Here is a 16,634-nt window from a genome sequence, read left to right as displayed (position 1 = left end):
GTCAGTGCACTAATCAGTGCTCATGTAATTAAACATTTACTTTTTGAGTATGTGTGTACTGTACTGGACCACCACTTATTAATGTTATTTATTTACTCACTCAAATTCACAACATTCAAACAAAATATATATTTCTACAGAAATACTGCACATATTTTGTGTCATTCACATCCTTTCAGTGGAACCTCACCTAACTAGCTAACCATGGGCTATAACAGAAGACATCCAGAAGGAGTCTCCAACTATCCGACACCTGGTGCCATACGGTCTTCTGCAGTGACCCGCTGTCTGCGTCTCCCCTGCAGTGGTAACACGAGGATCATCACCGCCACATCAAACGAGGTCAGCTAATCTACAAATGACAGAATGTCCCTTGCCTGTTGAAACCACATTGCTGTCAGCATGATCATGGTCAGAACGAGAAAGGTGGCCTGAGTGGAGAACAGGCACGACACAATCTGGAGTCATGCGGAGACCAACTACCCCAACTGCATAATGCCTGTCAGGGTGGAATATAGCACATATATAGCACACCTGTGGAGCTGTAATAAGGACTTACTCTTAATAAGCCATTTTCAATTAACAGCGTCATTGTCACAGGCAGAGGTGGTTTTACAAAGGTGGAAAGAAGCAGACATGCACAGAGAAAGGTAGACAACCAGATATACAGCAGTCCCCATTGGTGAAACCTCTATGGTGAATTTGTGCTTTTGGCTTTTTCGGTCCAGATAATATAAGGAGAAATAAAATAACAATAAAGGAGAAAACCTGAAAAAGAAAAGTACATCTGGAAATCTCCTGTCACTGAAGCAGCCTGAAGTCTGAAATAAAATCATTTTTATTTAATTGAGTTAGTCTTCATACTGTACTTCATCACCAAAAAATACTGTAACTCAACAGAGATTGTAGATTGCTCATAGGGATAAGAACCAATGTAGTAAATACTCATTATATCCTCACTGATCAGGAATAACAAAGAAATGAATGTTAGCAAAATAATGTGAATTTAAAGAGACGAAGGATTCAGTTTCTCAGCTTCCGATTGATGCTACATGGCTGTGGTTGACCACATAGTCACCCTAATCTGCCAACCTAACTCTAATGATATTTACTCATAGTTAGATGGGCAGCTAAACATTACTGTGTAAGGTTAACTAAAACTATCCATGCACTAGACCTTGACATGACTCTAAAAACACTTTTAAATACTGAAGTCAACTGACACATCTAAAGACAATATACTCAGAGACTGAGTTTGTAAGGACTGGGAACCTTGAAAGGTCACTATTTGCAACATTAACTACATTCCTTTTCACATTTATCATCATGCCTCTATTTGAAATGTAGAAACTGTTGAACAATGGCACAACAGAAGCAGTTTTTTGGCCACAGCTGCCTTTGTATATGCAGTGGTTTGCTCCAAAAACAGCCAAAAAGAAAAACAAACCCACAGCATTCAAGGCCTGCCAGGAGCAGCCTTCTGTCTCATCTATCTCATCTACCAGAGATGTTGCTGCAGGCTGTCCATTTTGTTGCTATCTGTTTCGTGCAGGACAGAGATCACCTATTGGATCTTGACAATGTCAGGTCACTATTTTTGAGGAGATACATGAGTTACAGTTCCCATACAAATCGACCCTTAGCCTACTCGACAGTATAGATAAATTGACATTGAGACAACAACAACAACAATAACACTAATAACAATAACAAATAATACACTAATTAAAAATAAACTAAGGCAATAATGTAAACTAAATTATATATAGAAAGATAAATACATATGTAATAAAATGAAATGCAATTGTAAGAAGAGAAAGCCTTGAGCGTGATCGTCCTGCAGGGGGCAGTTCTGCAGCACTTTAAATCCTCTCTCAGTTCATATTGGCCCATTTTATTTCACCAGGGATTCTTACATTTTAGGGCACTTACATTTTAGGGACTCTTCTCATTATATAAGCTTCCACTGGGTAATATCTTTCAAAAGTATAACATCTCATTCCATTATAACACCCAGTTCTGGCATCCACTGAATGCCTTGAAAATATAAAACACTGGATTAATATTTACTCTTTCCAATTAAATGAAAGTAAATCTGAAATTATTTTAGCACCCCTGAATTCAGAAATCATTAATCAGAAAACCTGAGAATATTCTCATAATGTTCTAAGTTTAGGAATCTTGCTGTAGGATTTGATCCTCACCACATATTTGACAAACCACCTCTTGACAAAATTACCATTGATGAACTCAGGACAATTTCCAAAATGAAGGTTTGGAAACATTCATTCATACCTTCATCTCAACTCCCTTAGACCACAGTACTGCAGTAGGTCTTCCTTAGACCGTTTGCAGTAATACAGAAAACAGCCACTAGATTGCTCACTGGCACCAAGAAAAGTGATCACATCAAACCAGGTTTATAGTCTCTGTATTGTGTCCTATCCATTACATGATCCTATTCATTTATTTGGTTTTAAAGCTTCATCCTACATTTCTGATTTGCTCCACCCTTGCTCAGCCCTCATCAGAGGTGGGTACAGACGCCACCTCAAGGAAAAGTACTGTTACTTTATAAGAATCACGTACAAGTAAGAGAGGTCATTTAAAGTATGATGTAAACGAAAAAAATATCTTATAAACGACTCAAGTATTGACTTAGCCCACTTCATCGGATCTCATTTAATAACACACAACATATTTCTTTAATAATTATTTATATAAACAAATATATGTGGACCTCATACGTTTAATATCATTTAACCTCTTTGTGCTAGCTAAGCAGACAGCTAAAAACATGTTTGTAACTTGCTAATTGCCACAGATGTAAATGTACTCACAAAAAAAACACCAAAAACCTTTTGACGGAGAAATAATGAATCGTGGAAAATGCATAATAAACAGTTACTCTGCTTTAGATCTTCTAATTACACTGGCTAGCATATGTTTATATACATGGCTATATCATGATCTCAAGTTCAAAGTTAGGCTTCAGTACAGCCTACACAACTTTAGATGTTCTTCCCAGACACGCACTTCTATACATCAGCATTTTAAAATGAGTGGGGAAAGTGGGTGGTGAGTATGTGTGTCTATAGTTTCTATATGTTGTTTACTGTTGTCTTACATTAAGTTTCAACTAAGCAGTTGACTTTGTAGAGCATTTTGGCCAATAACTGTTGTTTGAAATGTGTTTTGTAAATAAAATTTTACTTAACTGCTAACAAACTACTTTTGTTATGAAGACATCCATGTCAATAATATGAACCCCTCAAACTCATCCTCAGCAAACAAGTGTTTTTGTTGTTTATTCTAAATAAAACATGCATTTGTACAGACATTGTTTTGTCATGGGAACTATAAAAATGCTCTATGGTTAATTTATTCTCTTTTTTCTTCATCGCAGAACCATGAGGTTCAATCCCAGCAAAAAAAAGGGCTTTTTGTAGTTCACTTGATAAAACAAGCTGTTCCCAGCAGCAAGGTCAAAGATTCATTTCCCAGGGCGCACATACTGTCATACTAATAACATGCAAGACACCTTGGCTGAGAGCATCTGCCTAAGAAGGTAATGAGAGGCTCTCTCCTCAGAAGACCAACATGACCCAACGTTCTGCCTATTACAGGCGTCTTCGCTTCCTTCAGTTTTTATGTTAAACAGTGTCAAAAAGTGTCATAAACATGGAACAAAGCCAACAGTAAGAAAAAATATCCTAAATAAAAAAGACAATAGCTATACTACAGTCATGGCCAAAAGTTTTGAGAATGATACAAATATTAATTTTTACAAAGTCTACTGCTTCAGTTTTCATAATGGCAATTTGCATATATTCCAGAATGTTATAAAGAGTGATCAGCTTAACAGCAATTAATTGCAAAGTCAATATTTGCCTAGAAAATGAATTTTATCCCCCAAAACACATTTCAACTTCATTGCAGCCCTGCCTTAAAAGGACCAGCTAATATCATTTCAGTGATTGCTCCATTAACACAGGTGTGGGTGTTGATGAGGACAGGGCTGGAGATCAATCTGTCATGATTAAATAAGAATGACACCACTGGACACTTTAAAAGGAGGCCTGGTGCTTGGCATCATTGTTTCTCTTCTGTTAACCATGGTTATCTCTAAAGAAACACGTGCAGTCATCTGCCAAAATGGCCTAACAGGGAAGAGTATCCCAGCTAGAAAGATTGTACCTCAGTCAACAATCTATCACATCATCAAGAACTTCAAGGAGAGAGGTTCAATTGTTGCCAAAAAAAGCTCCAGGGTGCCCAAGAAAGACCAGCAAGCGCCAGGACCTCTTAAAAGTGTTTCAGCTGCTGGATCGGGCTACCAGCAATACAGAACTTGCTCAGGAATGACAGCAGGCAGGTGTGAGTGCATCTGCACTGTGAGGCGGAGACTCTTGGAGCAAGGCCTGTTCTCAAGGAGGGCAGCAAAGAAGCCACTTCTCTCCAAAAAAAACATCAGGGACAGACTGATATTCTGCAAAAGTTACAGGGAGTGGACTGCTGAGGACTGGGGTAAAGTAATTTTCTCTGATGAATCTCCTTTCCGATTGTTTGGGACATCTGGAAAACTGCTTGTTTGGAGAAGACGAGGTGAGTGCTACCACCACTCGTCTCATGCCAACTGTAAAGCATCCTGAAACCATTCATGTGTGGGGTTGCTTCTCAGCCAAGGGAATCGGCTCTCTCAGTCTTGCCTAAAAAAACAGCCATGAATAAAAAATGGTACCAGAATGTCCTCCGAGAGCAACTTCTCCCAACCATCCAAGAGCAGTTTGGTGATCAACAATGCCTTTTCCAGCATGATTGAGCACCTTGCCATAAAGCAAAGGTGATAACTAAATGGCTCAGGGAACAAAACAGAGATTTTGGGTCCATGGCCTGGAAACTCCCCAGATCTTAATCCCATTGAGAACTTGTGGTCAATCAAGAGACGGGTGGACAAACAAAAACCTACACATTCTGACAAAATGCAAGCATTGATTGTGCAAGAATGGACTGCTATCAGTCAGGATTTGGTCCAGAAGGGAGCATGCCACGGAGAATTGCAGAGGTCCTGAAGAAGGGTCAATACTGCAAATATTGACTTGCTGCATTAACTTATTCTAACTGTCAATACAAGCTTTTGTTACTCATGATTGCAATTATATTTCTGTATGTGATAACATCTGACAAACGCACATAAAAACCAGAGGGCAGCAGATCATGTGAAAATATAATTGTCATTCTCAAAACTTTTGGCCATGACTGTACTCTCCCTCTGTAACCAAACAGAATGAAAATTTGGGAGTTGAACTTGTTTAATCGTATCATAACTGTGGGTTAATATGTGAATAGCTTGGTCACAACAATCCATTTATGAGACTTGTTCAGGTTTGACTGCATGTCGTTTTTGGTTTATCTGACAGGTGTACCCCTCATGATTTAGAACCAGCAAAAATACAAACACATGCAAAACAGGTGAACAGTGTATTTTATTGTTTGTCTAAAATGTCTACAAACATAGAAATTTGGTTATGAAAAAGTGAACTCAGTTTTAAAGCTCCAATTTTAGCAAAACAAAGTATCAAATTCCCTAAAAACACACCAAAGACCATCACATTCAACATCTTGATCAGTCTTGATTCAACATACAAAAAGTACAATATAAATTACAAAGTGACATTACAAAAAAAAACAACTTAAATAAAAACAGCAGTTTCCCATAACAATAAATAGCATGACAAGTGGCCAATTTCTTCCTTAAATCTTTGTTTTTAAGAATAGTGGTCACGTTATACAAAATCTGTGGACACAGCAACAACTCTGGAGAAAGACTAAAGAATAAGCATCATGGTGACTGAAGTCAGTGCATGTCAAACAGTAACATTCAATCACTGTCTAATTTCCTGCTGGGTACAAATGAAAACATCTTTACATTCATACATATGTACAAAATTACAGCAAATAACCATTCAGGAGGACGAAATCAGAGGGGCACCGCAGGCCTGGAGACACGGAGCATGCTGGGAGATGAAGCACAGCGAGCCCGTGAGAAAACACGACTCCGACAGATGGGTGGGGACGTAGAACTGATGCTGGAGACTTCCTGGGGTTTGTAAGCACACAACACAAGTGCATGACTGCACTTCTATTTGTTGTGGAAGCCATGACAGTTCACTGAAAACCATCAAGTTGTTGCACCTGAGGATAAAAGCTAATCTGAATATCCAGGCCTTTAAACGACAGAAAGGGGAAGAGTTTGGCTCAATAACTACAGTAGGAAATATTATCCCAACATCCACATGTACAATAAATATGCAATACATTCCAAATAAAATTCCAAAAAAAGAATGACCAGTTTACCTTTTTACATTTTTTTACACAACAGTGGTATTAACTGACTTTCATACATACAGTACTTTACATTACACAGGCTTACAAAAAGTAACCAAATATCCATTTTAGTGAGACATTCAACATAGGAAATGTATGCACTGTATAATCTAGACTGATATAAAAATAATTTGCACTAAGGCCTCTAAATCCTAAAAAGTACAGCACTGAAAAAAAAACCTCACTCAAAAAAACAATCTCTCAAGGAATGATGTCTGCAACAATTGGATCTTTGGGACCAAGAAGATTCTCTTATAGTAAGAAGATCAAGATCTTTGGGATCAAGAATATTCTCTTATAGTAACCTTCCTGTAGTAAGGAAGTTTTCAATTTCAATTGAAGTCACTGAGAATAATCATGCTGAACTTAGTTTTAAAAAAAATAATGAGGTTTTCCTCATTAGCCAAACTATTGCAAGGTATCTGAAACCAATTTTTTATGTCTGTGGATCAAGATGTCTTGATGGGAATTTCATTTATGAAACATGACATGAAACAACACTTTAATCCATCGACACACATCAAACAATCTGCAGACAGCACCTTTAATATTACTGACTGAAGGCACTCTTAGAGCCCAAACTTTACATGGTTCAGACACTCAGACCATTTCGAGTGTGGCCTATGTCACAACTTATTCAGCTGTCGCTTTGATTGAAATTGGCACAGAGTGGCGTAACATCGACCAAGTCGAACTCATCAACCTTGAGGACATTTAGACGTGGTCAGCTTGAGGGCCCCTTTGCTATGCAACAATTTTAAAGTCTTGAACTCGAGAGGCATCCGGTGAGGCCCGACGCTGGAGAAGTACCGATACTTGAGAGTGTCGTAGTAATGGTACTTTACAGGATTGCCTTCAGCATCTTTTGGAAATGGCCAAAACCCGTAAAGGTGGATCTCATCGCAGAAACGTGTCGCCATGGTGTACATCAGCAGTCCAGTGCTGGGGCGCTTGATGTTGACCTTATTCGTAAGCCAATACCTTTGGGGAATAAAAAAAGAAAAAAAAGAATGCAATTTAAAATATGTTTCATGACTTCGGTTACTTAATTCCTACACTGGTTTATGTAAAATAATTTACCTTTGGTCTGTTCCAAGAATATTGGGTTTTAGCAGTGCCTTAACATATTTAATTCAGTTTAATCAACTATGGACATAATTAGCCTATCCAAAATGCACTAGTTGAGTACCTGCCATTCTCGAACATATTCATAATGGTCTAATGTAACAAGATAATGCAAGATGTCATTTCGGAGGCTCTGTAATTGAACGACAAATTAGGCCATAATTTGCCTGTCTTAATGATTTAACGGTCTGCTGGCTTTAAGCCAGGGGCATTGTCTTTTGCTATGCATATAAATTTCTGTGAAAATGCACCTTGCATGTTAATAAGTGTTGACTTTATGAGCTATTAATTTTTATCAAATGAATAAAAAGATGGCTCAGGGAAGCAAGGTCAAATGCAATTAACCACAAGATTATATGAAAATGTTTTTGAATGAAAAGGATTTTATCTGGTCATTCTTATTTCTAGAAAAAAACGAAAACAATGTAGACATCCTGTAAACAAATACATAACATTTCCAATCCAATATCCAATACTGCTGAAGATACTAACGCCACTTGTAAAGATGCTTAGAGAGTGCCAGGCAGGGATGAACTGAACAGTAACAGCAAAAGTTCTCAACCGATTACATTACAGCCAACACATCGATTATGGTAAAACATCGCTCACTTCTGTTCACCCTGCTGAGGCGATTAGAACCAGCCGAGAAGAAATTCATAATTAACTGTGTCCAAATCATAGCTCATGATTCAGCACTCCCGAGTTTCCGATTCTTTAATGCCTCCTTTAGGAGAGTGATATAACCTAGCGATACGTGGTGGTCTCTGGGGTTAGTCGCCCGACAAGTCGTTTCACCCTTCAGACTCCTATATTTAGCACCAAAGCAGGCCAGTCGGAAGGTGTCATTGAAATGAAAAGGCTTGGCTGCCATGGAAACTCACAAGAACGTCTGATGTGTCCACAGAATTACGTGGCTAAAACAGCACCTTTTGAAGACGGTATCAAAACAGAGGCTGACCAGTCCTGGGTGGGAATTTGTCTTGGGGATACACTTTGGAGTTTTGTTTCTACACACCCACTAAATCCCTTATGAAAGTGTACATGCTTGGGAAAGAAAAAAACAAAACAAAACAAAAATCAATAAATGTAAAGACCCCAGCAGAGACACACAAGAGCCTCATTCTAGACTACATGACCAAAAAAATTAACTATACTCTAAATACACCCATAAGTCTTATGAGTGCTAAACTCAAAGATAGAGGTCGTGAGCAGTGTTTCAGGAGAAGGACCCTCTCCTTGCATTCTTCAAATGAAAACACAATTTAATTCGGCAATGCAGCGTGAAGATAAAGAGCTTTCAGGCCCCATCCGGCGTGACGTTCAGCGCGCTGACTGAGATGGGCCTGCGTGTAATCGTCGGGCCGCCTTCCCGCCCGCCGAACCAGCCCTGCCGCTGGTGGCAGCCCCTCAGGCTCTGTCTTCAGGAGGGGATGATCACAAAGCGGTCGCTCCAGACTCCCTGCTGGTGCTGGCTGCTGCAGGCTGGCTGTCCCCGCCAGCCCACGCCGAGCCACGCTCCCCGCCAGCCGACCCAAACCCATGTTTTTGTTTGGTTTGTCTGGGGTGTTCTGCACTTCTTTGATGCCGATTTGATTAAGAATGAAAGCAATCTGTGACCAAATGAAAAACTAGCACACAAGGTAAACACTTCCTCAGTGAAGGTTGATTTCCACAGTGGGCACTTCCCCTCTGCCCCAGCATTAGCAATAGCGTCAGACCGCGATGAATGAAACAGATTTCACGTACGGCGGTGTGAGAGTGGAGCTTGTCTTTGCACAAACGCCACACATCTGTCCTAGTGGCAACGCAGAACCCAACCAGCAGTGCTTTAAGTGCTTTCACTTTAAAATGGACTTCGAACAGGAATCTGGTTTTTATATCAAAGGAATGATACTTCTGAGGTTCCTGTATTTGATATACAATGTTAAAACTGCACATACTGAAGGGGTTATTGAATACTATTACATACATTTGGTATTTTTATCTGTAGCAAAAATCAGCAGCCCATCTACACTGCATTGCTCACTTCCTGTGACTATTTACGATTTAACGTGAACTACTGCAAATACAAGTGAGCCTTAAGACTTCAGTTTTACTTCACCAGTTCTGATTCTGAGTCTCATAAATGTTAAACAAACAATTTAATAGTTTGGGTATTTGGAATAGTTGTGAATACACACTTTAGGTCTAAACATTTTCTAGTTCATGTGACTAAGCAGTACACACTCGTTATTGTAACGTGACTTTTCTTGTGTACTCTTTTTTGCCCTCTCCATAGCAGTGGCGGAGCCAATGGGGTGGCATCAGAGCCCTTGCCACCCCACTGGAAATGGTCATTTTAAGAGAATTATTTGTTTCCTTTCGTTCGTCATTTGTACATGGACCCCTCTGAGAAAGCCTTGCTCACCCTTAGGCCACCCCTTGAAAAAAAAGTCTAGCTCCGCCTCTTCTCTATAGCACATTCTGAGCATGACCCTATAAAAACTGCATTACCCACAAGGCACTACACACACACCGGACGCACACCTGTTCCTGTTTACTCCACAAGGCTAGTACCAGACACAAGTAACATCAGTGTAACATCAATGTACAACATCAAGTAATGTTAATGCTAAATGCAAATGCTAAACGACTTGGATAGAAAAGGACACAAAGAGAACACGTCAGACAGACACAGAAGAGCTTCAGCCAGAACCAATATGTGCAGGCCAGGAGCAACAAGCTAATGTTAGCGCTACTCTCAGCAGTGAGCAGCATGTTGATGTAACCTCAGCAAAACACCAGTACGGCATTAACAATGCTAGAATAACCAAACAGATGGCAAATGGTTGTCACTGAGTAAAATAATATATATTCTATATATACACACACACCAATATCTCCTAGTATCTTTTACCCACTTTTGAAATTCAGAATGCAGTTCATAATTATTTTCTGATTAGGGCTGATGCACACACCAATATGTATGTAAAGAGAGCACCAGCACTTTCCCCCCTGCTCCAAACACTCTCCATAGCCTACATGAAGCTCTCGTCCTCCTATGGGCAGCTACTGCTCCCATCTCTCCTTTAAACTCTGCATTTAGACTCTGCATACAGATATGCAGGCATACACAGCTGGATACCCAACCATGACTATTAGATGTTATCTTTCTTCTTAGAAGGGAAACATAAAAGAAGAAGCAGGGAAAAAAAAGGAGAAAGGACAGTTTCTACACTGTTGTAGAAAGACCTTTGTCACCGTTATCAGCGTTTGTCACTTTCACTTAAGCCCAGACATGTGAGCTTGTGTGGTACTGCTTTTCACTGAATGGACAGCGAGACTCACCCTCTCACGGCATGGACCAATCGGAGGGAAGGATAGGCCATGCGCACCGGAAGCTTCCGCTGGAGGATGAGCTCGTTGACGCCCTCTACGTGTTTCTCCCCACCCTTCACCATGAAGGCGGGAATCCAAAGGACGCTGTCGTTCAGGACGGCCAGGCGACGCACGAAGGCTTCCCGCACCGTCGCGTTGCGCAGGCCGCCGTACACCCGCTGGATCACCGACGGGTTCATGGTGGTGAAGTCCGACTTCAGGCCCACGTCCTCGGCGAACTCGGCCAGCGGGGCCAGGTTACATCTGCACCAGAGCCGCACGGAAAGAAACGTCAGTGTCGCGATGAGAGGCCCTTGGGCTTCCTGCAGGGTATTAGTTGTGTGATGTGGAGGGGATTTTTTTCCCTTTATTCTTCTTCTTTGAAATGAATGATGAGATAGAATGAAAAAGCTTGTGGCAAAACGTCTGCTTTCGAAAACTGCTGAAGAACGCTGTCCTCGTTTATGAATGCAGAGCCTTATACAGCAGAGCTTTTGAACATGCATGCATATGGATTTACCGCAGACTGCAGCTGAACACAAACATTCTGCTGGTACACAGTGGATGAACCTACTGTGTGCTACCTTTGTGTGGCCTTCTTTCAAACAACATAGCATCACAACATACAGCATGCTATTAGGTTTTTAGGGAAGCACTTAGAAAAACAGGAAAACATTTTTTTTTCTTGTGTGTGGTGTTCTGTGGTTCCTTTCAGAACAAACATTCATGTCAACAACAGCAATTAAGAGCCATTTTAAGAGGCTGTACTGTGGAGTTTTCTTATGTAAACCTCTTGAAAGGATGGGGTCGCTAGCGATGAAAAACAGTGACAGCTTGAATCTGGAACTCTGCTAGGATTACGCCGACAAACCTCTGGCTTCATGCCACTTTCCTTCTGACTGGATGAAAGGGGATTCATTTGATTATGCTGGCTAAGATGCCGTAAATTAGCGACTCGGCTGAGATAAGTTACAAGCATGATAAAGTGTATCTCTAACAGGAGTCTGGGAGACGGATTAGCAGGCAGCCTTTTACCATCCAGTGCTTTCTCTTCTCCCGTGTCAGTCATCGGTATCAGAACTCGATACGTGAGATGGTGAAGAGGGAATAACAGCCTAAGGGGGAGAATTACCGTATAACGAAATCATGACTGTCTATCTCTTTCCCACAGCCGCTTTTCAGCAGCACGCCGGAGTTGCCCACCACGGCACAGGTCCTGAACCTCCTGTTCTTCAGAGGGGACACCTCAGGAAGAAGGCTGTGCAGAGTGAGCGAGACGTTGAGCGTCCTACGCCGGTCCAGGACGTAGGGGATTTTGTCGCCAGGCTTAAAGCTGCTCTTGACCACGGACACGTCCCTCTCTGCATCCAGGAAACGTAGAATGTCCTTCCTTTTAATTGGACACAGAGACATCAATGGCAGACATAAGACTGAGGAGAGAGAGTCAGGCCCACCGGTGGATGACCGCAAAACATTGTGCTTTAAATAATAATAACAATACAATGATTGTACTGATGTTATAATACAATTGACTTATAACCTTTCCATAATGTCTTCAAACGCAATCTAAAACCTGAGCTTTGAGTCAGAGATGGAATTTCTGTTGGTTACTTTTCATCTGGTAGATGAGAGAGGCAGTGCAAGATCTTATAAACCACTAATGAGAAAGTATTTGTGACACACATCCGAGGTGTTGGTGGTGTCAGCCACGCATAACATTAGCCAAATGACACCAGACAGTTAACACAGCGCGTGGTAATTACAATATGCCCGTTCCCCCCTCAGCGTTTGGGAGATGCTAATGAGATCAGGTTTAGATCATTTCTATAATCTGTATAAATCCAAGTAGATAGGAGGCAGCACAAATGTCTGCTGGCCGCAGGCCTGGTTTTACAGAAAGCTGAAAGAGGGGGGGCTGACGTAGCAAGGTTCATCTCCTCTCCATCCTAATCTTAGTCACCGACTTCAAAACAAAACTACAAACAGCCATCTCGGTCTGAGAAGCTACAGCTCCAAGACAAACAGGGCAGAACGTTCAACTCACATGTTCTCCTCTAACGTCTACAGTGGTTGTTTGGAAAACGAATGACGATGCAGAAGAAGTAGAACAAGAAAGCAGGTGGTGTTGTGCTCGTGTAGACAAAGGGCGGTGCTGGATGTCGAGAACATGTGGACAATTCAAAGCAGCATTCGAAAGGACAGCAAGTATTTTCTGAGCTAATGACTATGCTACCTAGGCAACTTTCAGTCATTTCTATTCTGTGTTTTAGCAGCCCTGGTTGAACTATTCCCTCTGTGGGAAAGCCGGGGCTCTGTGGTCCACACTATTCTTAGCATAAAAATATGCCCCTTGTTCAGTGTACACCTAGAACATGTGCCACTATACTGATTAAAAAATGCATGTAATGTATTGATTCCAATTAATCGCTGCCCAAAAAAGTAAGCAATAAAATTCAATTCCGGTCTAACATCTTAAGAATGAAATGTTCAACGATACTGGTTCTGAGCAAGGGCAAATGCTTAGTACTTGAATGGCAGCAGCCAACTAAAATGAGGTAACCTTGATTTTAGTGGGGAAGCCATCATGCTATCAGCTCACAGAGGCGGCCGGCGCAGACAGTGCTTAATGGCAGCTCTCAAGAAGCACCCGGGTCCCCCACGCTCACCTTATCATGGTGACTAGAGTAGCATTGAGCCTCCAGCCGTCTTGCGTAGCCTGCAGATATGCAGGAAGGTTCTTGCCCTGGACTTTCTCCGTGCTATTGACCATCAGCCTCGAAGTGCTCAGTTCACTCTCACTGTAAAAGCAGGCAAAGAGGAACGCTGTTATGGCATTTTTCCTGCATATCGGTACTCCTGGTCCAATATGCATGGCATTGAATCAAGTGTGAAATTCTCATTAATTCACAGTATTGCAGTTTCATCTCATTGCGAAATGAATAAAAGAAGGTAGTATAGTCATGTCAATATTCCATACAGCTGATTGTCTCCCAGTAACCTTTCTTTGACATTTTGGGAGACCACAAATACATGGTTTTCAAAGACAGGAATGATTAGCATGTGATTGAAAGCCTTTGTGTTTCCACTGTTCTTGTTCTTTTAAAGATCAATTCAGGATCTGTGGCTCCAGGATGCTGTTTAAGATGCATTATAACATACATGACAGAATGCAGGGTTTTGCTAAATTGTGAAAACCCAATCATAATAATTAAAATTAATAATTTCTTAAATAGTAACATTAAAAAAATTATACAATTAAAAGTATGCAACCTTAGTAGGAGATAGTAGGAGTGAATTACGTCTTGGAGTTGTCATTTGAAACTATCATCTTTATTTGTTCCAACATGTTAAGACATGGCAGGTGGAGGTTTTAAGATGTTTTGCAAACTTAGAAGTGCAAGGGCCCTCACACTCAAAGCATTCTTTCAAATCAATGCAACAAATGTTGAGACCAGCTTAGAACCCACATCCTGTTACAGAACAGAGTGAGTTTTTACCTTGTGATTCTGCCAAACATTCATTAGGTGTTCAGGTTTCATGCACAAAAGTATATATTTCAAACTTTGGCATTGCAAATGCTAAAACGTGCTTGGGTCATAGTACTTTTACATGTATGGGCAATGATGGAGAAGCTTACTGACAGACAGGCCTTTCCCTTATGATCACAGTGCAGGTGGCTGTGAAGTGTAACTTTCAAAAGTATTTGAAAACAGTGCTTCATAGGTTGTACATACAAACAGGCCTAGACTGGTCTACTTTAGATCATACATTCCTTTACTGAAACCAGCATTAATTCTCATTGGTATTTACCCTGATATTTATGAAGGGCCTCAAACATATTTATATGTACAACCATTTACTACAGGTGACTTCCAATTATTAGGTGACTTTATATATAAAAGCACAAGATGACATTTTCTAAAAGTAAAGGTTTCCGGTTCTGTGCAAGTATGAAAAGAAGGAAACCACACGTTTCATGTGTCTAATTTCATACGCTCACACGGAGTAAAAACCAACGCAGACACCACACACACACCCCCACCCACACACCAAACAGTCCACAAGAAAAATGTCTACAGAACAAATGCAAAACAAGATTCTCACTTTTTCCCTTGTCATTGGAACGAAAGCAATTGAACAAAAACCTCCAAATTAAGAAAATACTGTAGGCCCATTAGAAAAAGAGATGGATGGCGTTGCCTCTAATGACCGACACCGTCCTTTGTGTGAACTCAAAATTCAAGCAGAAACTTACTTTTTCTAGTTCCTGGAAGTGTTTATCACCTAATGACGTATATATGAGTCCTCATGCCATTTGTATTACAATATTTTAGTATTACAATATTTCAAAGTTTGAGGACATTCACCTTACAAGTTCAATTATTGTGAGAGCTATTGAATATCATAGCCACCGTCTAAAACGAGAGTTGAATACGTGATGTAAACTACATGACTACGAATATCACGTAATTTGATTCAGAAATTAAACGGGTTATAAATGTCCCCGGTCGCTCCGCTATGGTTGTGACCCACTTTACCGAGTGTAATAAATTGCCAAGAAAACTCGTCTGCCTAATTCTCGAGACCATTAGAGTAAACGACGGCACGGTGTCGAAGTGAAAGAAAGGGCGGCGGAGAAAGAAACACCTTCATATGAACCGACACCGGCCAAGTGTGCGACGGTGAAATTACCATTGCGGTCCAAACAAAGGAAAATAAGCACTCGTCTCATCACAATACACACGGGCAGCAGCGAAAGTGAAGGACCGTCGGATAATTGTTAACAGAGAAATAAACTTCCGAACTACGGACATAAAGGAGAATAATTTGACGCGTATATCCAACTTTTTCCTCAGCAGAATAAGAGCATAATCGGCCGTTGCGTGGGCTGTATCAGGCGAGGATGTGTCGGGAGCCCACCTTGCGAGTTGGGCTTCCTGATGCTCATCACTTCTTACTATTTCTTTCGTCTTGTAGAAGATCAGAAGGAGGCTGATGGTGCAAACGGTCCATCGTTTTCTTATAAGGCGCATTTCGCTGGTGGGTCCTCGCCAGACCCTCCGAGCTGGTCACTTGATTAGATTCTCCAGTGACCGGGTGCCCCTCCGTCAACACAGCCAGCTTGTGTTGCACACAGTGCCCATTACTCAGCAGCTGCACGCCCTGCTCCACGCTCCACACTCCTGCGTTGTGATTGAGACTCAGGCCGGCCAATCCCTTCATAAAGATGCTCGTTTATTTCCTAGCAAAAGCCAACGACCGTCGGGAGAGGCGGGTCCAACTCGCCGCTGTCCCTGAAGTTTTAGATCAGTAGCAGACGGAGCGAGACCAAATGGTGCGGTCGGTAGGGTGTCGGTTTGTAGTCACACTTATTTCGGATTATTTATTTTGGGGAAACATTCTTATGAAGCTCCTATTCCGTTTTTTTGGGCACATAAGCACAGCTGCAAATTTATTTAAACATTGAAATGTTTTATTCATTTTGTGGAACAGTTCCCCCCCATAAAACGTATTAGCAGTCTGTTAATGCTTTCGGCATTCTTAACGATTTAATCCGAAGCGATTCAATTCTCGTGGTACCGGACGTGCACCGCACGTGGGTCACAGTGTTGCGCTAAGAGCTTTTTAAAGCTGTCTGGCGGTCCCAGACACTGGACACGCAGCTGTGCACTCTAGTGCCAGCCTGCCTCCACCACAATGGAAAACAACCCCAACCACCGAACGTATCTGGGGTGGAGAATGGTACACATGAGATCCCAGCTATA

The 16,634-nt window shown here is 41.2% G+C and overlaps 1 protein-coding gene across 1 annotated transcript; it reads right to left on the bottom strand.

Moving 5' to 3' along the window:
* Positions 1-5,468: 5,468 nt before the first annotated feature.
* st8sia4 (ST8 alpha-N-acetyl-neuraminide alpha-2,8-sialyltransferase 4) lies at positions 5,469-16,184 on the bottom strand. Its single transcript, XM_077019681.1, has 5 exons — positions 15,790-16,184; positions 13,536-13,667; positions 12,002-12,259; positions 10,840-11,133; positions 5,469-7,368 (listed from the first exon to the last, which is right to left on the bottom strand). Exons 1-5 carry the CDS (start codon positions 15,900-15,902, stop codon positions 7,086-7,088), a joined length of 1,080 nt encoding a protein of 359 aa, XP_076875796.1. The 5' UTR covers positions 15,903-16,184; the 3' UTR covers positions 5,469-7,085.
* Between the last annotated feature and the right edge of the window lie 450 nt (positions 16,185-16,634).

The sequence above is a fragment of the Brachyhypopomus gauderio genome, chromosome 10 (assembly GCF_052324685.1).
Source record: "Brachyhypopomus gauderio isolate BG-103 chromosome 10, BGAUD_0.2, whole genome shotgun sequence".
In the NCBI taxonomy this organism is placed as follows: domain Eukaryota; kingdom Metazoa; phylum Chordata; class Actinopteri; order Gymnotiformes; family Hypopomidae; genus Brachyhypopomus; species Brachyhypopomus gauderio.
The sequence above is the reverse complement of the archived record's forward strand: the minus strand, read 5'-3'. Positions and strand labels throughout refer to the sequence as shown.